At 42.3% G+C, this 27,038-nt stretch overlaps 1 protein-coding gene across 13 annotated transcripts in view; it reads left to right on the top strand.

The window, feature by feature from the left end:
- Positions 1-27,038, top strand: part of LOC125464774 (serine/arginine repetitive matrix protein 3-like) — a 693,195-nt gene that overhangs the window by 500,932 nt on the left and 165,225 nt on the right. For all 13 annotated transcript variants that reach the window (XM_059655503.1, XM_059655504.1, XM_059655501.1 and 10 more), the window contains one exon: positions 19,695-19,796. In XM_059655503.1, coding sequence (XP_059511486.1) covers positions 19,695-19,796 — 102 coding nt within the window. The remainder of the gene's footprint in view (positions 1-19,694; positions 19,797-27,038) is intronic.

The following is a 27,038-nucleotide window of genomic DNA, read 5'->3' on the forward strand; positions in this document are numbered from 1 at the left end:
GAGATGTAGACTATTTTCTAAATGGGGGAAGGCTTCAGAAATCCAAAGCATAAAGAGACTTCCTCCTAGTTGAAGATTCTGTTAAGGCTAACATGCAGGTTCAGTTGCTAGGAAAGCAAAAGCAATGTCAGCATTCATTTCAAGAGGACTAGAATACAAGAGCAGAGATGTTCTGCTGACGCTGTATAAGGCTCTGGTCAGAACATATTTGGAATATTGTGAGCAGTTTTTGGCCCCATATCTAAAAAATAATGTGCTGGTTTTGAAGGGACCGCAGAGAAAGTTGATGAAAAATGATCTCCAGGATTAAAGACTTGTCACATGAGGAACTGTTGAGAACTCAGTTCTGTAATCAATGGAGTTTAGAAGGATGAGAGAGGATCTCATTGAAACCGAGAGGCCTGGGATAGAGTGGATGTGGAGGAGATGTTTCCACGAGTGGGAGAGACTGAGACTTGAGGACAGAGTGAAGGGGTAACCTTTTAGAACTGAGATTAGGAGAAATGTCCTCAGCCAGAAAGTGGTGAATCTGTGCAACATATTGCCAAAGAAGGTTGTGGAGGCCAAGTCATTGAGAGTATTTAAGACAGAGGTAGATAGGTTTTTGATTAGTAAAAGCATCAAGGGTTATGGGGAGAAGGCAGGAGAGTGGAGTTATGAAACATATCAGCCATGATCAAATGGTGAAGCAGACTTGAAGGGCTGAATGACCTAATTCTGCTTCTATATCTTATGGTCTTAGAGTTACAGGTTAAATAGATGCGGTAGGCTTTGTTATAGAGATTTGGATGAGGGGGACCAGATGTTTAGTTGCAACTCCTTGGAGATCCTAAACTGCTCTGCCCACAAGCCCATATGACATTATCATAACAGATGGTGCTTATGACACTGCTCGGTATTAACCCTCTCAGACCCAAAGAAAACAACCTTTAAAATTCACTTATTTAAGAACCAACTGACAGCTGTTAAATGAGGCAGCAATTTAATACATAGACTTCGCCAAATTTCATGTCTGATACTTGGAAACAGTTAGGTATATGCGTGGATGACGGGCATTCCTAGTGTTCCAGAGGTTTATTTGAATAAATTTCCTGGTACACATTGTGCAGGAAAGGATGGAATACATGAATAGCCTAGCACTAGTTTTTTTTTCCCCTTGCCACTGACCCACAAATCCTTACTTAAGCTTTATAATGTATTATTTGTATTCTCACAAAGGGAGAAAGTTTCTAATACCTTATTAAGCTGCAAACATGAGCCAGAGAAACCTGTGACATGATTCCATCTGGTGGTGTATGTGAGAAGCTGCAATGGAAGGAATTGTACTCAAGTGTTTTGAGCAACAAACTGTCTCCCTCAAAACAATATATGCTTCATCAGATTTAATGGGAAAAGTTTACAGATTCAAGCTGTGAATTTGCTTTGCAAATATAGCACTGCAGATTTGGGTTCCTTGAGGAGAGATGAAGTATTTCTGATGACCAATTCAAGTAACAAAGAAAAACCATTGTGTGAGTTCATGCAGAAAACTGTCAGTTTATTCCATGGCTTGGCCTGCCCTGAGTAGTCATCGGGATGTAGAGTCATCTCACTAATTGATGAGTATAGTCAACCATTACAATACACTCAGGTGCTGGATCATATATCACCAATAACAACTAATTCCCAAATCATCATTTTATAATGCCTAATACTGAGACATAATAATGACAGATCAACAAAAGAAAACTCGAAGTTCTTAACAATGAATAGATTGACATCCCACAAAATAGAATATTAGGTATCCTTTGTGTTGAATTATTTTGTTTAAGATTTTATGTATTAACAAAATACAATTGACCTAATTTGATTTTGCCAGAAGTCACACACACCAGGTTATACCCCAACAGGTTTGTTTGAAATGACAAGCTTTCGAAGTGCTGTTCCTTTGTCGGGTGAAATGACTTGTCCACTCCAGTCCAACACCAACATCTTCACATCATAGTCAGGTTTTGGAAGACATACATACTTATGGAATCAAAAAATAATGATGTTATGCATTTGTTTATATGACATTGCCTGTGTTCCAGAAGCAATTTGCTATGTGAAGGACTTTGAGACTTTTTTCACAATGTGATGAAGTGCAATGTAACTGGGTTTCATTTCTCACGACAAGTTTCAAATATACGTCTAGTTGTCTGACCCACTGAAATCTCTATGATTTGTGTATGATGGGATGAGTATCTCCTTTGCCCTCCAACTCAAAGCGTCCAAAATTTCAGAACTTCTGCGGAATAGTCACTGCACACAAAACTCTGCTTTCTCTCCACAAATGTTGCTAGACTGGCTGAATTTCTCCAGCTATTTCTGTTTCAGCTGAAAAGGTCATATGTCAAATGACTTTCTGCAGTTTTTTTTGCCCAAGTCTATGTGAAAATGGGGTCAAAATACTGAATTAATCATAATATGTCACAGATTTACAATGCCATTCAAATATTCCTAAATTCACATGAGAGGTGAAAAGGTGCCATGTTGGTACAGGGAACACCAACAGGTGGGGGACCTTCGAAGGTCCTGGTCAAGGCACATTAACTGGGAAAGATTTCCTCTGATTTAGATATTTCACTGAGAACACTGAGATGATATCACTGAGTAGCTGGAATGGACAATGGTCCATTCCTCAGCACTAAAGCCTCAACGGCCTTGCTCTGGACAAAAAAAAATTGGAGGGGAAAGACCTACTTATGAGACAATCTATCATTACTTTATAAAATATACATATGAGACATAGTAAAAATAACAGATCAGCAAAAAATAATACCCAGGATGTGCTATTTTGGCAAGTGGTAGATGCACAACATACAATCAAGAAATGACTAACTATTCTCTCACTGTTGAGTACCAATGCTAGAGTTCAAGAAGAATTTCAAAACTAAAAAATACAACTGCACGCAATCATCAAACATATGAGCACAAACTACTGTCTTTATTCTCAAATACAGACTTTCATGACTTCAGGGAAGTCCTAAAGAACATTGCATCATTTCAAAATATTTAATTGGTTGTAATGTGTTAAACTGAACAACCAGTTTTCAGACAGCAATTTCCTACAAAAGGCAATGTGATAAAAGATGAACTGCTCTTAGGGCTATTGATTGAGAGATAAATATTCAGCATGATGCTGGGGGAGCTCCACAGTTGTCCTTCTAATAAGGCTGTGGGATTTTTTATTTCCACCTGAGAAATTTAAAATCACATCTAAAGAACCTCCTACAGTCCAGCACTTGGTCAGTAACGCAATGAAATGGAAGGCTGCATTTTGAGTCAGTTCTGCGAGTGGATCCTACATCCTTTCGAAGCAAAACTGCTATCACTGAGTCGCAGCTTAACCAGGGTTAACAGTGCCATGGCAACTAATCACTAAGCACATGCTGGATGATTCCACTGGCTTTCCCTCCCCCACGCATCACCTCTGTCACCTGATTATTCAAACAGAGTGATCGCAGCCCAGTCCCATCTGTTCGAGCCGGGAAATGACAAACTGTTGACAAAAAGTTAGAAAGAGCAGAGCTTTCACTGGCAACGCCTAACTGACAGGAAGAAAGATGCTGTGTGTACGACTGCTAGCCCAAATCTCTGGTAATTCCATTCAGAGCTATGTTATGCTTACACAGTCAGATTGAGTCTACAGTGAGTGAGAAATCTAATCTGGTTTCTCTCATTGAACTCTCTTGTCAAAGCAGTGGACATCACCGTAGTTTTTTTTATATTAAATAAAGATTGCAATGAGCAATAACCGACATCACTTTTTTTCTAATGTTGTTGCTTCTGTTTTTATTTATGCTTGGAGCTAGCTGATCCCATTGGGAAATCTGGCTAGGGACAATTATTCATGAGTAAAGTGTACACGTACATGGTCCACTGCACTGTTTACTAACTCAGAGGCGGCATCCTTGAGGGACCTCATGACTTCAGTCAGGTTGCTATTCACGTTGGATAACTTGCCACTTTTGCATCGATGAGTAACCACAATTGATGCAAATGTGTCAGTTTGGCTGCGCCCTTATATATTCTGAGTTTTTTTCAGTGATTAGGGTTGTTAACTCCACCGCTTCAGGCTGACTGTCATCACTGAAAATCCACAGCCAGACCCGCCAAAGGGAAATCTTTGATCAAGTCGGGGGTTTTAAATCTCACAAACAAACTAAAATAGTGATAAATGACCTTTGTAATTTTTTAGTCAAACTGAGGAAAGATGCAATTCTCTAAAGGGAATTTAACGCAGGTTCACCAAACTCGGCTGGCAGGTTTGTCTATTGTGTTGGCTGAATCTGTATTCGCTGCAGTTTAGAAGAATGAGAGGGACATCATTGAAATGAGTAAACGTCTGATAGGGCTGGACAGACTAGATGGTGTTTCCCCTGGCAGGGGACTCGAGAACAAAGGCTCACAGTCTCAAGATACCAGGTAGGCTATTTTTGTACTCAGATGTGGAGTCCAGATGTAGGACTCAGAGGAGGTGATAAACCTGTGAATACTCAACGACAGCAAACCAAGGAGACCAAATCACTTAATATACTTAAGAAAGAGAGAGATTTCTAGAAGATAAAGGGGTCAAGGTTTATGAGAAGAAAACAGGAATACAGCATTGTGAAAGAACAGCAGACATGATTTTATTGAATGACTAACAACAGGGGGATGTGTAATGTTATTCACTAACAGTCCCCATTAACAACTATTCACCCTCCCAGCCTGACCGTTAGCAACTCCTTTGTCTATCCAACTGTCTTTCTCTCTCTTTGGGCTCTATCCTACCCCACTCCCCCTCCCTATTTTCTGCATATAAACTGACATTTTCCCAGCCACCACTGGTTCTGAGGAAGGGTCGCGGGACTTGAAATGTTAACTCTGTTTTTACCTTCACAGATGCTGCCAGACCTGCTGAGCTTTTCCAGCAACTTTGTTTTTGTTCCTTTTTTAGCTACTTTGAAACAGCTGCTTCTGGTTAAATTTCAAAAAGATTGCATTTAAAAGCTTTTAAAACATACTTTTTTTCCATATCCTTATACCTAAGAGGTGATGGCCTAGCAGTATTTTTGCTGCACTGTTATCCAGAGACCCAGATAATGTTCTGGGGACCTGGGTTCGAATCCCGCAACAGCAGACAATGGTATTTAAATTCAATAAATATCTGGAGTTAAGAATCTAATGGTGACTGTGAATCCATTATTGATTGTCAGGAAAAACTCATCTGGTTCACTAATGACCTTTTGGGAAGGAAACTGCCATCCTTACCTGGTCTGGCCTGCACGTGACTCCAGACCTACAGCAATGTGGTTGGCTCTTAACTACCCTCTGGGCAAATAGGGATGGGCAATAAATGCTGGCCTGGCTAGTGACGCCTCTCATCCCGTGAATGAGTAAAATGGACCTAAGAGATCCCTTTTTATTAAAACCTTCTCAAAGACTATGGTATAAAGGGGGAAATCTGACCGTGTGATACATTGGTGAAATACAACATTAGTCATCTCAGCAAGTTATGCAATGTCACATGATCTTTCTGTTTCTCTCTTGCTGCCTTGTGGAAAGACAAAGTCATAATAAGATTTTTCTGAAATAATGTAAATGATTTCCTTACCTCGGCAGACTCTAAATATTCTTCAGCAGCCCAATAAAACTAAGAATATTATAAAGGACTGAATGCAATTAATGGAACCTGCAAGAGTTGATAAATTCACTTTTGAGGGTACGGTCAGTGTTATGGTGGGATCTGCTTCCTGTTTGATGGTTTTAAAAGCAGCACAAAGCATAATGGAAATTCGAGTTGGCAGAATGAAATGTGACACCATCTTCAGCAGTTGCACTAATTTCTGCTGATTTATACCAATAAAGAACCAACGCAATCAAGGTTACAATCTCTTCCATCGGGCAGCAGATACAAAAGCTTAAACACACATACCCTTCTGTTCCCTGCTGTTACTAGACTTCTGAATGGACCTCTCAAATTTTAAACTTAATATTGATCTTGTTGTGCACCTCTACAGACCAAATCTTTTCACTGTACCTAGGTACATGTAACAACAATAAATCAAATCAAATCGAAAACTCTGGAACAATATATCCAAGGAGCTTGCAGATAAGACAATAAGGTAGAAATAACTGAGATAATGGGAACTGCAGATGCTGGAGATTCCAAGATAATAAAATGTGAGGCTGGATGAACACAGCAGGCCAAGCAGCATCTCAGGAGCACAAAAGCTGACGTTTCGGGCCTAGACCCTTCATCAGAGAGGGGGATGGGGGGAGGGAACTGGAATAAATAGGGAGAGAGGGGGAGGCGGACCGAAGATGGAGAGTAAAGAAGATAGGTGGAGAGGGTGTGGGTGGGGAGGTAGGGAGGGGATAGGTCAGTCCAGGGAAGACGGACAGGTCAAGGAGGTGGGATGAGGTTAGTAGGTAGCTGGGGGTGCGGCTTGGGGTGGGAGGAAGGGATGGGTGAGACATCCCTTCCTCCCACCCCAAGCCGCACCCCCAGCTACCTACTAACCTCATCCCACCTCCTTGACCTGTCCGTCTTCCCTGGACTGACCTATCCCCTCCCTACCTCCCCACCCACACCTTCTCCACCTATCTTCTTTACTCTCCATCTTCGGTCCGCCTCCCCCTCTCTCCCTATTTATTCCAGTTCCCTCCCCCCATCCCCCTCTCTGATGAAGGGTCTAGGCCCGAAACGTCAGCTTTTGTGCTCCTGAGATGCTGCTTGGCCTGCTGTGTTCATCCAGCCTCACATTTTATTATTTTAAAAGAAGCAAATGCCTTTTGATTAGATTTTTCCTACACCCCTTCACATAGTAAATATTTAACCAATTTATTTATTTTGCCAGTTGCTGGAAGTTCAAACTAATAGTGGTGAGGGGAGGGGGACACCTTACTGAGTGATGTGACCAACAGAGTGATCTCTTCAATCAACGTCTTTTCAGGATTTCAAAGAAAACAATTGATGGAGAATAGAAGTAATAGAATCAAGCACAGAAAAGAAAAAAAGACAAGGAGGGATTAGAGTAAGCGTGAGAAAATTAATGGCAGGAACAAAAAGTAAGAATCACATTGATTATCTCATTCCTAGAAAGGTACTTGGAAAGTAGGTGAGCTTAGTTGACTAGATAGCTAGCATGTGGATCAGATTAGCACCAACAGCAGGAGGTTAAATTGTTGTACTGCTGAAGAAGACTCAGAGTCTGTCCCCTTACCCTGTTTGCAGGCTAAAAAAAATCTCAGTACTTTGCCTTAGCTCAGTGAATAATTACCAGGGACCTGCTTTCAGGCACAGAACTCAAAAAAAACTAATTGGCTGCAACACTGGTATGTAATGTTGTTGAACTTTCTGTGGAGTATTTAAGTTAAGTTTATTGCGCAAATCTGGAAAATTCTGCAAAGTATCAGGGAGCTTAAGGGTGAGCTGCCAATTGTGTGAAGGAAACTGGAATTTGTAAATTGACCGACAATTTCCAGAGATTTAAAGTTTTCGATGTTTGTCGATACTTACTGGCCAATTCATGCATTATTTCGCCAGATAAATCTGGGGTATTAAAACAACGGTATTTAGCTCAATCATTCCAACAGTAATGTGCTAAGGGTTCTTGAAGAAAAAAACATTCCAAACTTGAGTCTATGCATCACAAATCTATTTTTTTCCCAGCAATATTTCCAGTTGTTAGTCAGTTTAATTATATGAAGCACAAAATAGTCAGATTTAAGATACAAAAGTGCTCACAGACCATTCTGGCCTGGACAAAGAGCATGGACACTTCTGTCACAGCCAGTCCAACCTAAGCTGCCAGGTGAAACAGTGTTAAGAAGCTGTGGAACAAATTATCTGTAAAGAAAAGTTATTCATTAATTACTGGTGTTAACAAAGAATAAGCGCTCCTGTGGGACAGTGGCAGTGTCCCTAACTCTGTGCCAGAAGGTCCAGATTCAAGTCCTGCTTTCCGCAGAAGGATGACATAAAGTATTCAAACAGATTAACGCTTTTTTCTCTAGAATTACTACTCATGTCACTTTAGATTTGTTTATGATAATATAACATACTTTCCCAAAGCTGTAGTTTTCAATAACGGCCAGCAGATAGATTGCCTTTATGTTTCTCTGCCTCTCCAGTCAGCTGACTTCTTGCCTTCAGCTGGCCATTGGCCAATAAATTACATCTACCTCTAAAACAGATGTTGAGAATGCTGGATGCTAAATAACAGTACCCTAGAGGATAGATGGCTTGTAAGTAACAGTCCATTGTATAAATACAGAAAAAAAAATGTTTACCTCTTGTTTTAAAATAGAACGGATTTTCCACCTTTCATTTGACTATCAAAGCTATTTATGTTGAGGCAAAATTATGCCTCCTGTTGGGTGCCACACTATGTTGATGATAGCAGTGAGTGATTCTGCATTCGACTGTAACCCTCCATTCGAGCTCGTTGGCATTGACCTGACAGGTTGAATGGGCTCCTTCTGTGCTTTAACCATCCTGTGATTCTATAATTGCAAGTTTGAGTTATAGCCCACCGACAAAGGAGTGGGATTGCAACATGATGATAGGAAAAGAAAGAAACACGTTAAACCTATGACAAGAATGACGCTTGATTGTGAATAGAAGTTGAATGCAATAAGTCAAATAATTTCACTGTTCAATTTCACTTTCTCTTTTTTCAATTTTGGGTAAATGCATTGTATCCACAAAAGGGCCAAGTGAACAATCAAACTGGCAACTGTTCAAAATGCTAGTTACTGAAATGTCTCTTAATAACAACTTTGTGAAATCAGATTAATGTGAACACAAGAGCACAAAAGCTGACGTTTCGGGCCTAGACCCCACTTTCCCCCCACGGTGATCGAGAACGCCCTTGACCGCGTCTCCCGCATTTCCCGCGACACATCCCTCACACCCCGCCCCCGCCACAACCGCCCCAAGAGGATCCCCCTCGTTCTCACACACCACCCCACCAACCTCCGGATACAACGCATTATCCTCCGACACTTCCGCCATTTACAATCCGACCCCACCACCCAAGACATTTTTCCATCCCCTCCCCTGTCTGCTTTCCGGAGAGACCACTCTCTCTGTGACTCCCTTGTTCGCTCCACACTGCCCTCCAACCCCACCACACCCGGCACCTTCCCCTGCAACCGCAGGAAATGCTACACTTGTCCCCACACCTCCTCCCTCACCCCCATCCCAGGCCCCAAGATGACATTCCACATTAAGCAGAGGTTCACCTGCACATCTGCCAATGTGGTATACTGCATCCATTGTACCCGGTGTGGCTTCCTCTACATTGGGGAAACCAAGCGGAGGCTTGGGGACCGCTTTGCAGAACACCTCCGCTCAGTTCGCAACAAACAACTGCATCTCCCAGTCGCAAACCATTTCCACTCCCCCTCCCATTCTCTTGATGACATGTCCATCATGGGCCTCCTGCACTGCCATAATGATGCCACCCGAAGGTTGCAGGAACAGCAACTCATATTCCGCCTGGGAACCCTGCAGCCATATGGTATCAATGTGGACTTCACCAGTTTCAAAATCTCCCCTTCCCCCACTGCATCCCTAAACCAGCCCAGTTCATCCCCTCCCCCCACTGCACCACACAACCAGCCCAGCTCTTCCCCCCCACCCACTGCATCCCAAAACCAGTCCAACCTGTCTCTGCCTCCCTAACCGGTTCTTCCTCTCACCCATCCCTTCCTCCCACCCCAAGCCGCACCCCCAGCTACCTACTAACCTCATCCCACCTCCTTGACCTGTCCGTCTTCCCTGGACTGACCTATCCCCTCCCTACCTCCCCACCTACACTCTCTCCACCTATCTTCTTTACTCTCCATCTCCGGTCCGCCTCCCCCTCTCTCCCTATTTATTCCAGTTCCCTCCCCCCATCCCCCTCTCTGATAGCTCTCTGATGAAGGGTCTAGGCCCGAAACATCAGCTTTTGTGCTCCTGAGATGCTGCTTGGCCTGCTGTGTTCATCCAGCCTCACATTTTATTATCTTGGAATCTCCAGCATCTGCAGTTCCCATTATCTCTAATGTGAACACAAGCAGGTTTTGGAAGCTTAAGCTGAGAGGTGGCAAATTTAAAACAGACAAGGAGTATTATTTCTCTCACAGGGATGTGATCCTATGGAATTCATTGCCCCACAGTGTGGTGTATGCCAGGGCATAATAAATTTAAGGAAGAGGTAGACAGACTTTTAATTAGTAAAAGGTCAAAGGGTTATGGGGAGCAGACTGGAAGTTGGAGTTAACGCTGAGTTGAGATCAGCCACGATGGTAGTAAATGGTGGAGCAAACTTGAAGGTCTGAACTCCTGTTAATAGTTCCCACATTACATTCTGTGTCACTTACAACACCCACACCTAATATTGTTAATATTGCCTTAACTAAGCCACCATGAGTACTTTGGATCTAATCTGGTGTTGAAACAGGGCACACTTTTCAGTGAAGAGCAAAGGAATTCTCATTTGTTACATCATCTTTCTCACATGTTTTAGATTACTAACCTTTCATATTGCATCTCTAATGCTAAAACCATCACAGCAGCTGGTGTTATATTCTCTTAAACATATTTTAAATTAAGATTGTACCGTGACCTGGACAACCGTATCGTGGAACCAATGTACATTTGTGCAATATTGCGGTATTGAACATCAATCCCATCCTGCAAATGTCAGAGAGGTTCACTAGCTTAAAAAAATATAAAATGCAATAAACAACCTACAAACTGCCTGGAACAAAGGCTTTTGGCAAAGCACTCTGCGTTTCATTCATTACATTGACTGTTATGGCTTTTAGTTCATGTGAAATGTGAACCTTGCAGTGTGTGTCATTGGCTAACAGGAGTCTCAGATCCAAAGATGGAACAAAAGCCTTTGACACGGCTGCTTTGTCATTGACCAGAAATAAATTATGACCTGCTTCTCTTGGTCACCCTGCAGAGCAGCTACTGCAGATCATCCAGAGGTAGCATGGCTGAACTAGATGCGTTGATTCGTAGCAATTAATGTGTGATTTATGTTGCTATACTATTATGATCCCAAGTAAACTAATTCATAAAACTTGTCACAAAATCAATCCATGTGTAAATTTAATCTCTCCACACTTGTGTCCCTACTAATGAAATCCACTGCTCCACAGAAGTTCTTTGTACCTTGTATGGCTTTTCAATAAAGGAATATTTTGCAACTGAGAATCTATAAAATTCACAGAGCCTTGTAAGGAACGGGCATGTAATAGTCAGAGATAGTACACTTCTCAAACCAAATTGTTGAAGTGTAAACACATGGGGTGGGTGCCTTACACTGATGAGCAATATAAAAGATGATGAGAGGGCAGAGTTCAGAGCACCATGCTTGTCCAAGAGAGTGAGTGCGAGATCTTCATCAGCACCAAGATTCCAATCCCCTGGAACTTATACGAACATTGAGGTCTGGAATACCACCTCAAACATATGCTGCTCTTGGTCTTTTAGAGCGTTGGTCTCAATACAATTCATATGGGTAGCTTGGAAGGACTTCAACAAAACTAACTCCCACAATTGCACCTTCAAACACTCCAGGGATTTAAAGAACAAAGTCTGTGAGGCCTGACCTCTCCCTGGAAGATTTTCCAGTGAAAATTAGATAATATGCAAACCTTGTAGACCGGGTCCTTCTGCTTTACCCAAGCTATGAAATTTCAACTCACTATTGAAGCTTCAGACACAATCAACAATCTGTCAAAATAATGTACAAGTGGCCACATGCTGCTCAAACTAACCTATGTGGAGAGAACATTGCTGTTCTGCCTGCAGAAAAGATTTTTGCCTCCATTTCATGTATAAGGCAAAGTTGATTCTGGAGAAACCAGAATGCTACTACGAAGAATGTCCATCTGAATACTGCATTAATGTTCCATCTCTCAGTCTACACTTGTTCCATAGACAAAGCTATGAAGGATTTTCCACCCCGGTACACCTAATTTTCTGCAGACACTTTCCAATTGGAAACACTTGGCTGTTCTCATCCATATTTCTCATCAGCCGGTGAATCTTCCAGCCCTAACCCCCACACCTCCCAACACCGCCCCCCCACCCCCCTCCAACCAACACATAGTCTTCACTCTTCAGCTCTTGGTTCTGAACAAAAGAACGTCCCTTTTGAAAAACAGCCATCAGCAATCCAGCCAATCCAGCCAAACCTGAAATGTATCAGAGATAATGGGAACTGCAGATGCTGGAGAATTCCAAGATAGTAAAATGTGAGGCTGGATGAACACAGCAGGCCAAACAGCATCTCAGGAGCACAAAAGCTGACGTTTCGGGCCTAGACCCTTCATTAGAGAGGGGGATGGGGAGAGGGAACTGGAATAAATAGGGAGAGAGGGGGAGGCAGACCGAAGATGGAGAGTAAAGAAGATAGGTGGAGAGAGTATAGGTGGGGAGGTAGGGAGGGGATAGGTCAGTCCAGGGAAGACGGACAGGTCAAGGAGGTGGGATGAGGTTAGTAGGTAGATGGGGGTGCGGCTTGGGGTGGGAGGAAGGGATGGTGAGAGGAAGAACCGGTTAGGGAGGCAGAGACAGGTTGGACTGGTTTTGGGATGCAGTGGGTGGGGGGGAAGAGCTGGGCTGGTTGTGTGGTGCAGTGGGGGGAGGGGACGAACTGGGCTGGTTTACTGATGCAGTTGGGGAAGGGGAGATTTTGAAACTGGTGAAATCCACATTGATACCATTAGGCTGCAGGGTTCCCAGGCGGAATATGAGTTGCTGTTCCTGCAACCTTCGGGTGGCATCATTGTGGCAGTGTAGGAGGCCCATGATGGACATGTCATCTAGAGAATGGGAGGGGGAGTGGAAATGGTTTGCGACTGGGAGGTGCAGTTGTTTGTTGCGAACTGAGCGGAGGTGTTCTGCAAAGCGGTCTCCAAGCCTCCGCTTGGTTTCCCCAATGTAGAGGAAGCCACACCAGGTACAGTGGATGCAGTATACCACATTGGCAGATGTGCAGGTGAACCTCTGCTTAATGTGGAATGTCATCTTGGGGCCTGGGATAGGGGTGAGGGAGGAGGTGTGGGGGCAAGTGTAGCATTTCCTGCGGTTGCAGGGGAAGGTGCCGGGTGTGGTGGGGTTGGAGGGCAGTGTGGAGCGAACAAGGGAGTCACGGAGAGAGTGGTCTCTCCGGAAAGCAGACAGGGGTGGGGATGGAAAAATGTCTTGGGTGGTGGGATCGGATTGTAAATGGCGGAAGTGTCGGAGGATGATGCGTTGTATCCGGAGGTTGGTAGGGTGGTGTGTGAGAACGAGGGGGATCCTCTTTGGGCGGTTGTGGCGGGGGCGGGGTGTGAGGGATGTGTTGCGGGAATGTTTTCCAAGTTCAAACAGGAGCTGGAGAAGCCAACATCTGCTCAAAATACAAACAGTTGAAAATTAGCATTAGTTATCACTGTTGCCTCTGAGGTGTGTTGTTAAAAGTGACTCCTAACTGGACAGCAGAAACCTTAGACTCGATCAGTTTGGGTGCTTAAACTACTACAGTAAGACCACAGAGTTTTTCTTGTTATTGAGCAGTACATTTAGTATGATACGGTCTTATATATCCAATATCAACAATGACCTCTTAGGCCTGGACTTTCAATTGCTTTTTGGGATGAACTCAGGTGCGGGCAAATACTGAAAATCATAAACCAGAATGGCGTCCATGACGAGAGAGGCACAGAGGGAATTCACTCTTTGATGGTTTCCCTAAGGTCCAGAGGGTTATCGATTATAGCCACGTGAGACACTGACCGAGCAGTCAGTCAGATTTCTGATCAGGAAGTGTTTTCCCTCAGTGAGTATGCAGCTGGACCATGAATGGAGGAATGGGACCTCGACGGTCTGGATTTGGTTCCTGGGTAGTCGTCTTGATACCTTCAACTTTTGAGACTATCAGGAGCCAGAAGCCTTCAGGCCTATATCTGGCTGTGTAGGAGGCTCCTGTGGGAGAAGGGTTATCTCCCTAAGGAAGTGATTCTTGTTACTTATACAGTACCCAGTCATTGCCTAGGACAGCACTGGTCCTGAACACCCTTCTGCTGTATGCCTCCAGACAGTGGCAAACCAAGTCATGGCTGCCATTTAATACACCCCTCCATCATGAGGACACATCTCCAGCCACTCTTGGCACCTCTAACTGACAGTTAGATTAATGTTTGGCCCCTTTAGGCCTTGCCTTTTACAACAATGATGTTGATGCACCACAAAGTTGGTATCCGGAGGTGGTCAGGTTTTCAATCCCAAATTGAAGGTTAGCACCTGACTTCAGGACCATTTATGTTTCAGGCTCACATGGAAACTACTACACTCTTATGCATTTACTGACTCTGCTTTGATCTTGATGCAAAACACCATTCACTCTTTCACTGAAAGGTTCAATACAATGTATATAGATTCCAGCACACAAGAGTATTTCCAGGTAGGTCTCCATGGCTGATTCTGTTGGGATTCCCTGTGATGGTCAAGGAACCTTGCCCCCACCCCATGTGTAAATTACTCTGGGGTCTTAAAAAGGAAATGTCTCAAGATAGTAAATGTAGGACTTTGTAAACATCATTGATGAGTGGGTAGTTGTGTTTGAGCCCACAGTTTTGTTTGACAGTCACTGCAGTGTTGTGTTCCAAAGATCTGATGCTTTGTTGTCTTTGAATTAAGAAGGTGGTGATGTTTTTATTGTATGTTACATTATGAAGTAACTCAAAATGGATATGTAAAAGATGCAATATGAAAATAGCCGTTGGGCTATTTGAGGGCTTTTGGTCTCTCCAAACCATTATTGTGTACTTTTAAAAAGAGCTAGATAACTTGATTGATGACATTTTAATACACAGAACTCTTTAGACTGTACGAGTTCAGTAGTTTCACTTTGCTGGGCTATTTAAAATGTGTCATCTTAAGTTCCCAAATATTCCAAGAGGACTACATCTCATTAAGTGATTCTCACGCTAATGTGAGTCAGGAGGATTTGTCTATTGCCCACAGGGTGCCAGAAGCTACTTGCATCCATGTACATTTTGCGAGCCATCAAACAGAACACAATATTGCTCCATTATTTACCAACAGAATGTGTTGCTTCATCAACTTGGAGATTTTTCTTTCACTTCATTTGTCCCTGGCACCAGCCTTACTTCTTTTGGCAAATGCTGACCAGCATGTAAGGTTCATTCTGAAGCATTATGAAGCTCATCACTATATTTGTGCTGACTTGAAATGGTTGCCAACAAATGAAGTTTTTTGCTCTAATGAGGAAATGTTTGTCTGCTTTTTCACATACCGTCCTGGGCTGGCTTATTGCATGAGGGCACAGCTATGGAAACAGCTTTGAATAATTACTTGAATGAGTTGACCTTGCTCAATTGCAAGCAGACAGCTTGCTGCATTGTTGGCTAGTTTTGGCCCTGCAGCTTAACACAAAGAAAAACTGACATAACATGCAGTAGAAATTGATATTTGCCAAATATCTAGAGAAAAGACTGGTTGTCATTTTTTGAGTGAAATGTAACTTTCACATTGTGATGAATACAGATGCAGCAAATATGACATTATGGGCACTCGTTGAATGCGAGCACAATGTGCCTTATGGGACCCAATGTATTATTTAGTTTAAAGAGCAGGCTGACTGTAATTTATGGGAATATGATCGTTCACAGAAACCAGATAGCTGGAGATTCATTCGATACAGCACATGACCCAGTCATAGGCATTCATCCAGAGTACCATCCAACTCATGGATGCAAGACTGTTTCATCCTGAAAAACAGCCATAGTTTTGGCAATTTTACTTAAGACTCCTCTTTCCCTTTGAGTTGAAAGAAATGTCAGTGGACAAATGTTTTAGCACGTTATTGGAGATTTTAAAAAACTTGCATGGTTACAGCACCTTTCGTAAGTTCAGAGCACTTTGAAGCCAATTAGTTCTTTGGAAATAAAAACAAAGTTGCTGGAAAAGCTCAGCAGGTCTGGCAGCATCTGCGAAGGAGAAAACAGAGTTATCGCTTCAGGTCTTTCAGAGGACGTGTCACTGGACCTGAAACATTCACTCTGTTTTTTTCCTTCACAGATGCTGCCAGACCTGCTGAGCTTTTTCAGCGACTTTGCTTTTGTTCCTGACTTACAGCATTCACAGTTCTTTTGGTTTTTATTTAGTTCTTTTGAAATGTTGTCGCAAATCATCATTGTAATCTTGTGTTGTTTCTTAAAAGCCATTTTTATTCAATTTGGAGTGTAGGTACCATTGGCAAGTCCAAGATTTATTGCTACCTCCTGTTTGTCTTTGAGAAGGTAGTTACTAAAACCATGTTGTGAATGGAAAATTTTCACAGGATCTGGCATTTCTCTGTGATTGTAAAATGAATATTGAAGTCAGAGGTATAAAATGGTGTTCTCACTCTGCAGTAATAGCCATTTGCCCTCCGATGGGATGATTAGTTATACTTTAACAGCTCCATGCAGCATTAATCCGACAGACGGTATAATTAGTTGAATCCCAAGGTGGTGTTAAGGTAGGTGAATTGAGTTGAGGTACTGATCAACCATGATTTAATGGAAGGGCAAAATAAGCTTTTCAACTGAAAGGCCTGTTCTTACATTTATGTCTTATTTTTATTGTGAGAGATGCTTCCTGATCTAACCTCTTAGTTAGACATTTGGGACTTGAATGTACAATCCATAAACATCAGCACATAATTCTGTGTTGACACTCCAGAGTACTGAGGGAGTACTGCAGTCTTAGGTGCTGTCGTCCTGACGAGATGTTAAATCAAGGCCCCAAGTCCCTTCTCAGTAGGATCACATGTCATTATTCAAAGAAGATTTCCTCCATTGCCTGGTTAATACTTACCTTTAACCACCACCATCTAGAAAAATATTATCCGGACATCATCACATTGCTATTTATAAGACCTTTCATCTTGTGGAAATTTGTTGCTGTATTTCATACATTAAAATAGTGACTACACCTCAAACCCATTCTGTTGACAGTACTTCAGAATGACCTCAAGTCATGTAAGATTATATAAATGCACATTTTTTTTATCCAATGGCATATGGATATAGATCAGCCATTGTTTTATTTCTGGACTCAAGTACAATGAAGCTTGCAACATTCTTTTCTCAGCATTATAAAACAATTTTAATAAATGTACTGTTTTTTTATAATGCATCGTCACAGAGAAACAAGTGACAGTCATCCACTAATTTATTTGGAATGATCTGACTAAAATAAGTTGCTATAGAAACCTCTCACTATGGTTTAATGACTTGCCCTAGTTTTACCTCTGTCTGCTCTCTCACTCGACATGGCTTATTGAATGCAGATTGCAGACACAAATGATCAAAACTAAAGGCTTCAATTTTTTTTTCTTTGTCACCTATCCCAAGCCCCACGTGACTCATTGCACATTACATCACTGTATTATCAGGCCAAGAAACAAGGAGACCCTGATAATTTGTCCCTGTAATTTCAACTGCAGTTACTTTTTGTGAATGCATTGCAAAATGTGCTGAAAAGTTGCAATCCAACAAATCACCTTTCTGCAATCTATTAGAGATAATAACAAGGTATGAATTGAATAGTGGAATTTTTATGAAATGCTCAATGTTGACTTTTCTTATCAAATTTGAAAGTTTAACCAATAAAGCTGCATGTGCACTTTTGTAATGAATCCCCTGTTACAAGTTGAAGAATCCCTTCTGTGTAATGGTATTCTTTAACCTTTTCCTGATCATTTAATCTTTAGCAAGGACAGATGACAGCCCAATAGGCTCGGAGGGATTTATTGAGCTTTGTCTCAATAAATACATAGTCTGCCAGGAAAAGAATGAATGGCAAACATCTCAGGAGACTGATATTGTGGCGACAGGGAAAGCAACTGATTTACCATAGAATTCCAGGGAAATTAAGAACAAATCAACTGGAAGTTTGAACCAATTTGCTATATTCGACTTAAGGCTAATTTGGTCAATTAGACTGATTTTTAAAAAAGAGGAAACATTTTGAGGTATATATGGCCTTATGAAGTATACAACAAAAGAACCGAATATTTGATTTTGACTGTTTCTGATGCTAAATGAGGACCCAGGACTTGTTGAACCCAGTTTATGCCCTTACTGTGTCTTGCCAAGGAACAATTTGGTTTAATTTGATATACGAGGCCCAGCAGCCCCGGTGAGGTATCCTCAACCTAGGCACCAGGCAGGCAACAAAGCCTTCAAGATTCTCAATCCTAGCCATAGAGAACAGTGTCTATTTCCCTGATTATAGTGTCACCAATTACATTATATTTCTCTTTTCTCCACCCTCTTGACTCACTCCCTGTACCACGGTGGTATAGTCAGTTTGCTCATCCTCTCCTTAGCCCCCAATCTCATCCACTCAGGGAGCAAGTGCTAGAGCCGAGGATCCTTCAGCACTATCTTCTGGATTCCTCTACCTGCCTTGCTTGTAGTCACACCGTCCCGTCCCTGACTACTGACTGTATTCGAGGCAGTTAATCCAAAGGGTGTGACTGCTTCTTGAAACACAGTGTTCAGGTAACTCTCCCCTTCCCTGCTTCTCTGTATCGTTTGTTCAATGGCAAAACAATTGCACTATAATACTCAGTATTTTAAGCCTGGCTGTCTAAGTTGGTTTCTAATTCTAAGCTTAATGTTAACATATAAACATGTAGTCCCCCAAAATTACATTTAAAGCTTCATTCCAAACCATGCTATGATTTTTGATTTAACAGTTCAAATTGTAAAGTGTGCAAAAATGTTTTTTTTTCCTACTGCCATTTGTGCCATGCTGTTGTTTGTCAATTTTCTTCTCAGCTGATGTCATGGTAACATTCTGGGAGGTATAGTTCCATGGAGATACCATAAAATTACAAGCACTACAAGACATCACCATTCTCTCACACAATGAATGAATTACTGTTGAAAATCCATGGCGTATGATGCGGGAACCTATCCTGAGAAAGACTTGCTTAAGTAAAGCTTGTATTAAATGTGATTCATTGACCTTCTATTTTATTACTAAACACTGCGTTTTCTGCTATTTATACAAGGTATGTCCTTGATGAGCCTAAAAAAAGCTTGTTATTAACTTACACCACCCAAGGGGCCAGTTCTAGCAAGATACAGCCAATAAGGCAAATATAATGTAGATTAGCATATCATATGAGCATTAATATTTCACTCCAAAAAATGCAATTTTAATTACAGGCAGGGAATAATATCTTGATTTCAAAATAATATATGCATATTATTGAAATTCTTTCAAGTGCAAATCATTTTTTTTTGTTGTTTTGACCTGTGGTGTCCAGCGCAGATATGGTGGGCCCTGAGTAGCTTCCTTTTGTGCTGTGATTCCATATCAGTAACTAACTTGAAAAATCTGTTTCACAAGGTCACAGAACCATTTCACTCATTCATCCCAGAATTACCTCAAAGTATCGCCGCGTGCAATTAGTTATTAAATGCTTCCAGGGCCTTTTCTTCTGTGCCCTATTCAAGGAAATAGCCCCTGCGTTTGCTGATCACTTCTGGTGTGAAAAAGAACTTCCTGCTATCAGTCCTCCGTGTTATTGCTTTGAACATTCAGACTCTTCCCTAATTTTCCAGATATCCTTTTTTCAATGCTGCATCCTGAAATTGATTTCCTGTTGCTGTTTCAGGTATACTCAGGAAGAAATTCGCCAGAAAGTGGGGACCTTTCGGCAAATGTTAATGGAAAAGGAAGGTGTGTTGACCAAGGAAAATCCACACGGACGTCATGTGTGAGTGCACACTACTTTGTTAAAATGATCAGTTTCTTTTAACAGGAATTACTGATCGGAATATATGTTTGATTAGGTTTAAGTTTGTGTATCCTCAGGAAAAGAAGGCTTCAGGGGCGGTTGCGTTGCGGTGTTCAAGATGATTAAAGGAGTTGATGGAATTGATGGAGAAAAAACAACTTTTTCTGATGGGGAGAATGCAAAATCCGTGGGAATTACCTTAAAATTAAGAGAGCCCCATCACTGCTGAAGGCCATTAGAAATCTGCAACTCTCTTCGCTCAAAACACTTTTGGAGTAAATTGACAGAAGAATTAAAGCCTGACATTTTTATTAAACAAGGAAGGTAAGAATAGAGATAAAGTGTGGAGCTGGAGGAACACAGCAGGTTAGGCAGCAGCAGAGAAAAAGGTTCAGGACCCTTCTTCAGAAATCAAAGTGGGTAAAAAAAAATTAAGACTCTGATAATTCACAGTCAAATTAAACGAAAAGACATCCGCAAGGGGATGAATGGCCTACTGCAGTTCCTGTGAGTGGAGGGAAGATTTATCGGCTGCAATGTGATATTTTCCCCTGGGGTCCCGCCCAGTTGCTGGAGAGCTGACAGGGAGCCACCACGTCTCCTCCATTTGCGAAGGCCTCACGTTAAGTGACCTTCTCCACAGTTAAGGACAGTGGGATGGAAATCCAACCTCGTGACAGTTTCTGCCCAATCAGGGCTCAGCAGCTCTCCAGTGCAATCCTTGCTGGTGCACTCATCAGAAGCTCGTGATCGACTTAGGACCCCACCCCGAATTGAATGAGGGTGAGGTAGTGTTCACAGGCAAGGACAGGCTATGACCCTCAGCAGTCATCCACAACCTCATACCAGCTGCCGTTTTCAGGCAGAATGAGGCTTTAATAGTATTTAGACTGGAAGGCTATCCACAAGTCTTTTGTCCCAGCCTTAACTGGGGAAGAGTAGCAAGGTCTTCACCCTCTCGCTCTTGCCTGATTAAATGCCACTCCACCTCCAAACTCTTGTTCAATGGGGCATTAAATTCTGTGCCAAGCCTCTTTATTCATGCTTTTTGATGATTTTTTTTTCTCATTGAAAACAAGTAAGAAAGCAGCGGCCTCTCCTAACCTTACAGCTGTGGTTATTCAGAATGAAACAAGTTGCCATTTATTCTCGAGAAAGGCTGGGGTGATTATTCTTGCACAGTTTTCTGGGGCAGGTTTCGGGAATGATGAACAGGTCCTATTCAACAAGAGACATTTCTTCTCCATTTCACATCTAATACTAAGATTATACTAAGGATTTGTTTGCATTGAGCTGTGGTGATGATTGAAAGGTTAATTAACTGGCCTTCACGTTTTTAATTATATTTTTAAAAGTTGATTTATGAATGCATTTATTTATTAATGAGATCATTTGTATATTTGGAGTCCCATTTTGTCTGGAGGTCTGTTTATATAATGTGAAATATATTTTATGCACATGGCCAATATATAAATATTTAGCATCTCATGGTTAAATCCACATTTGTATACATGTAATTAGGAAGTCATTATGTGGTATTTCTGGTTCAGTAAATCACATTCTTCTTGAGGTGCCCAATATTACAGGAAAATATTAGTGATGGGCAAGTTAACTTCATGCTTCAACACATCATTAAAAATAATTTACAATAAAAACAATTGATAATTTTACTCTCTTGGTCTTCCCTTTATCCCAACCCTGTTTTGTAAATGTTATTTTGTCCTAGTTGAAACAAACTGGTCTGTTATCTTCAACAACAACAAAAACAAATTTGCTGGAAAATCTCAGCAGGTCTGGCAGCATCTGTGAAGAAAAAGTCAGAGTTAATGTTTTGGGACCGTTCACCCCTCACAGAACAGTTCACAGATGCTGCCAGACCTGCTGAGCTTTTCCAGCAATTTGTGTTTTTGTTCCTGACTTACAGCATCTGCAGTTCTTTCGATTTTTATTTGCTCTTTTAGTTTATTTTCTTCCTCTCGTTGCCTTTCTATTCACCTCCCTACTAATAAAAAAAATTGGATGTGTATTTACATCTGCTTCCTGACACATCATTGGTGGATCTTATCCGCATGAATGCTAAGGTGACAGTGAGCATTTACCAAAAAACAGTTTTTCAGGGACTGCCCTGTCATTTGGCCTTTGTCTCATATTTGGAATTTTCTTTTTCTTGAGTGCAGACTTTGCTGCTGCTGTCTAGTGTAGTAGATCAGGAGCTGAATTGCAGCCAGTCATCTGTCAGGTTGGGAAACTACTTACAATGTTGGAATCAGAATGGAGCACATATCTGTCAAAGATCACACCAACACCCACCCTGATTTCAAACCTTCACCCCATCTCCTGGCCTTAAGTTCATGTCAGCAACCCCAGCGATGAAGTGCCCTTTATAATTTCTCGCCCACCTTGACTAAGATATTTGAGGAGAGTTCAAACTGTCCGCCTCTCCACCCCTCTGCTAGTGGCACAGTTCTCCAGCACAGAGCTGCCTAAAATCTGGTTCCAGTAGCTTTGGCATATCTAGGACAAGAATGTGAGTGAGGTGCATTTAACAATCCTGTCACTTTGTGCCAGCAAGATTAGCGTCTGTTCTCCTATTTCTTCTGTACTTCATTCTGTACTTGCTTGGCAGTATGTGTGCTTCTCAAATACATGCATGCCACATCGCCTGTATCTAGAAGGGAGACCAATTTGCATTTATGTAGCCTTTTATCACCACAAGTGAATGTTTCAAAAGTCTTTAAAAGCAAAAGAAAATTTTTGAAGTGCAGTCACTGTTGTTATTTAGGAAACGTGGCAGCTAACGTACTCTGGGCAAATTCCCACAACAGTGATGTGATAGTGACAAATTAGTCCATTCTTTTTGTGATGTTGATGAAGAATAAATGTTCGTTAGGATAACGATGATAACTGTACCCCTTTTCTTCAAAGTAGCTGTAAAGCCACCCGAGGAGGCAGCTGGAGCCTCAGTTTAATACCACACCTAAAAAAGACACTATCTGTGACAGAGCAGTGTGCCCTCAGCATTGCACTGGATTGTCAGCTTGATTATTGTGTCCTACTTTGATTTTGGAATGGGATTTGAACTCTGAATTTTGTTTTTCAGAGGCATATCTGGCACATATTAAAGTTTGTTCTGATTTATCTGCAGTTTAGCCTAGATATAGGCATTTAGAAAACACTTGGATTTGCGCTGCTGAACAATTGGGATGGATGTCTTAGGCAGCATAATTTTATATTAGTGGCAAAACAATGTGACGTTATTGCTGGAGCTGTTTTGAAGGATAGAAGATGAATCAGAGCAATACACTCATTCGCAGTTTTGCTGTTTATCTTCATGGGGAGGAGAGCAGTGCACTGAGAAAGTGAACAATTTACAGGCCCTTGCTTTCTTTGGGCTCTCTATTCTTCCAATACCCTTCCCAACAGCCAGTCTCCAAACATCAAGGCCATCAGTGACTGTCAGTCATAGGAATATAGGGAGTGCAAGGCGTGCAGTATCAGAATCTCAAGACAGCAGTTTCTACAGCAAAGAGGGAGCACGAGAAAATGCTAGCAGGCAAGACTAGGAAGAATCCCAAGATTTTCTACAATTCAATCAAGGGGAAGAATATAATTGGGGAAAGAGTACGATCTATTAGGGACCAAGGGGCATTCTGTGCATGAAGCTAAGGGAACATTGGTAGAGTGTGAAATGATTACTTTGCATCCGTCTTTACTCAAAAGAAGGAGGAGGCAAGTACAGAATTTGAGAAAATGGACTGTGAAGTTCTTGCACGGAATGATGTAAGAAGGGAGTAGGTATTGGGGGTTCTGGCAGATTTAAAAGTGACCACTGTCCAAATCTGGATGGATTGTTTCCCATGCTGCTGTGGGCAACGAGCGTCCCTGACCCAAATTTTTAAGTAATCCCTAGCCACAAGGGAGGTGCCAGAAGACTGGAGGACACCTAATGTGGTTCCACTTTACAAGAAGAGTGATAGATAGAGACCAGGGGATTATAGACTATTGAGTCTAATATAAGTGGTAGGGAAACTATTGGAGAAAATAGTGAAAGAAAAAATTAATTTCTATTTAGAGAGGCAGGGTTTGATCATGAGATAGTCAGCTGGCTTTGTCAGAAGGGAGTCATACCTAACAAATCTGGTGGAATATTTCAAGGAGATGAGGTAGTGTTTGGATGACGGAAGGGCAGTTGATGTAGTTTATATGGATTTCAGCAAGGCCTTTGACAAGGTCCCACGTAGTAAAGTCGTAAAGATGGTAAGAGCCTGGGATCCAAGGGTACCTTGGCAAGTTGGATCCAAAATTGGCTTTGACAGGAGATAGGGTGTGGTGTAGAAGGCTGTATGTCTGACTCAAGCCCAGTGTGCACTGACGTAATGGGGATCAGTCCTGGGTCCCTTATTGTTCATATTCATTAACGATGTAGATGGGAATGTGGAGGTGTGGGATAGATAAATAATCTTGTAGATGATACAGAGATTGGGTGGGTAGTTGACAGTGAGAAGGAAGGTGTTAGTTTACAGCAGGATATAAACAGATTGGCAGATCAGCGGCAGATAGAATTTAACCCTAAATAAGTGTGAGGTGATGCACTTTGGAAGAAAGAACAAGACAAGGGATTACTCCGTGAATGGCAAGACGTGAGGAAGCTCAGAGGAATCTTGGAGTCGTTGTACACAAATCCCTGAATGTAGCAGGACAAGTTAATAGGGTAGTTAAGAAGGCATAAGGGACACTTCCCTTTATCAATTGGTTTTAAGAGGAGGGAGGTTATGTTGGATCTCTATAGTACTTTGGTTAGGTCACAGTTAGAGTACTGTATGCGATTCTGGTCACCGCACTAGAGGATGGATGTAATTTCACTGGTGAAGGTGCAGAGGAGATTCACAGGACGTTGCCTTTGTTGGAGCATTTCAGCTTTGAAAAGAGGCTGGATAAGCTCGGATTGTTTTCTTTGGAGCAGAGAATGTTTAAAGGGGACCTGATGGAGGCGTTTGAGATTATGAGGGGCATGGACAGGGGGGAAGTAGAAAACAGCTGCTCCCCTTAGTCAAAGAGTCAAAACAAGGGAGCATAATTTTAAAGTGAAGGACAGGAGGTTTAGAATAGTTTTGAGGGAAAATGTTTTCACCCAGAGGGTGGTGGGATTCTGAAATGCACTGCCTGGGAGGGTAGTTGAGGTGGGAATCCTCACAACCTTTAAAAAATACATGGATGAGCACTTGAAAGTGTCATAACATTAAAGGCTGTGGGCCTAGTGTGGGGTAGTGGTCCTGTGTAGGCAGTAGTATATTGTTAGCAGTGCAGACAGGATGGGCTAAAGGGCCTCTTCTGGACAGTAGGTTCTATAGCTGTTTCTCATTGTCAGTGTCAATATCTGCCACCTTCATATCTTGCTGGCAAGTGTCTTTGTAGCAGAGAAATGGACATCTGGAAGGTTATGACCCAGTTGACTATGCAGAAGGTCTTTGTGGATTGTTATCTTGGTTATGCCTGTGTGCTGACTGAATTGACATGCTCCAGCATTTTGTTGAGTTTTGTCCTTGCCCAAGAGATTCGCCTCCTAAACACTCACATGGGAGCAAGTGAGTGAGGTGGGCAGGGATCAGGAGCAGGTTGACCAGAGAAGTAGCGAGCTGGTTGGCGAGCAAGGTGGAGTGTGGGTAAAGCAGCACGTTTTGGGCGAGGGGGGCGCAGATGAAGTTGGTGCTAACACACAGCAATGTTACTGAGGGCACTGGCATCCTCTGTCAATGCAGTGGCAGGCAATATGTCATTTTTTTTTCTCAAAGACTAAATAGCTAAAAAATTTCCCTCTGCTTGAACTTTAGTATTAAAATTTACCTGGCGAATAATTAGGCAGTGAAGTGCTCCTAGACGAGATGTCTGTGTTTAACACAAAGCTGAATATTCATTCATGAGCAAGGCCTGCTCTTTCCCCACGGACCTACAATCTTCATCCCTTTCCAACTACTTATCCAATTTCATTTTGAAAGTTATTATTGAGTCTTTTTCCACCAACCTTTCAGGCAATCTTTTCTAAATCCGAGCAACTAGCTGCTTAAAAACAAATCTAGCTGAAGCTGAGCAGATTTGTGACTTCAACACCTTTGTATTTCTCGTTCTCCAGAAATAAAGACCAGGGCAGGACTTGCCTTACAGTTTTGGGACCTTGATGTTGCGAACACATGCCGGCACTGACTCCAGGCAATGGTAGATCATAGAATCCCTGCAGTGTGGAAACAGGCCCTTCAGCCCAACAAGCCCATACTGATCCTCAGAGCATCTCACCCAGGCCTATAACCACCTAATCTACACATCCCTGAACACTACAGGCAATTGAGCTTGGCCAAACGACCTGCACATCTTTGGATTGTGGGAGGAAACTGGAACACCCGGAGGAAACCCACGCAGTGACGGGGAGAATGTGCAAGCTCCACACAGTTGCCTGAGGATGGAATCGAACCCAGGTCCCTGGCACAGTGAGGCAGCAGTGCTAACCACTGAGCAACCTCTCTGCTGTAATTTACCAAGGGAAGACCACTTCATGGCAGAATTCATGCTCATTGTCCAATTGAGGATGAAGGCTGCCATTGCACTTAAGGAAGGGAGAGAGAGTGCTTCAAGTTGGAAGCATCCTCACAACATTTAAGGTGTTTTCCTGGCTTCCTACATTGACCAAGGGTGGGGAGTCATTTCAATCCTTATGGAACTCTGGATCGCCCAGCCTTTGCCATGAGGCTGCCTCCTTTCTCTGGCCTTCTTTCACCCAGTGAACACATGCCACCTTGTTGGCTGAAGTCTCGCAATTGGTGTGGTGAAGGAGCCTGAACAGGCTTGTGAATCAGTTCTGTTTACAATACCCGGAAAGCCAGAACCAGTTGTCACCCAAACCCATTTCTTTGAAAGTAGCAGAGGCTTTGGTACCAAGCCCAGGGAACTGGGATGCAGAGAAACATTGGAAAACCCTAGCTCACCAACTTCTACTCCAGCCCCCATGTCCCGACCAAAGTTCTGCCTCAGCATTCCATCAGCCTTTTTGATAATTCCGTTACATTAGATGCACTTCTTAAAAAACACTGTTGCTGCTTTAACTCCCCCTGTCATAGTTAGCATCATTAGCAGAGTGTGCACTTGGACAAGTAGGTGCATTCACCTTTAATTATTCATTAACAAGCCGTTGAACAGCATAAACGTGTTAATGCTTGGCCTGCCCTTTCA

The sequence above is a fragment of the Stegostoma tigrinum genome, chromosome 27, assembly GCF_030684315.1.
Source record: "Stegostoma tigrinum isolate sSteTig4 chromosome 27, sSteTig4.hap1, whole genome shotgun sequence".
Taxonomy (NCBI): Eukaryota; Metazoa; Chordata; class Chondrichthyes; order Orectolobiformes; family Stegostomatidae; genus Stegostoma; species Stegostoma tigrinum.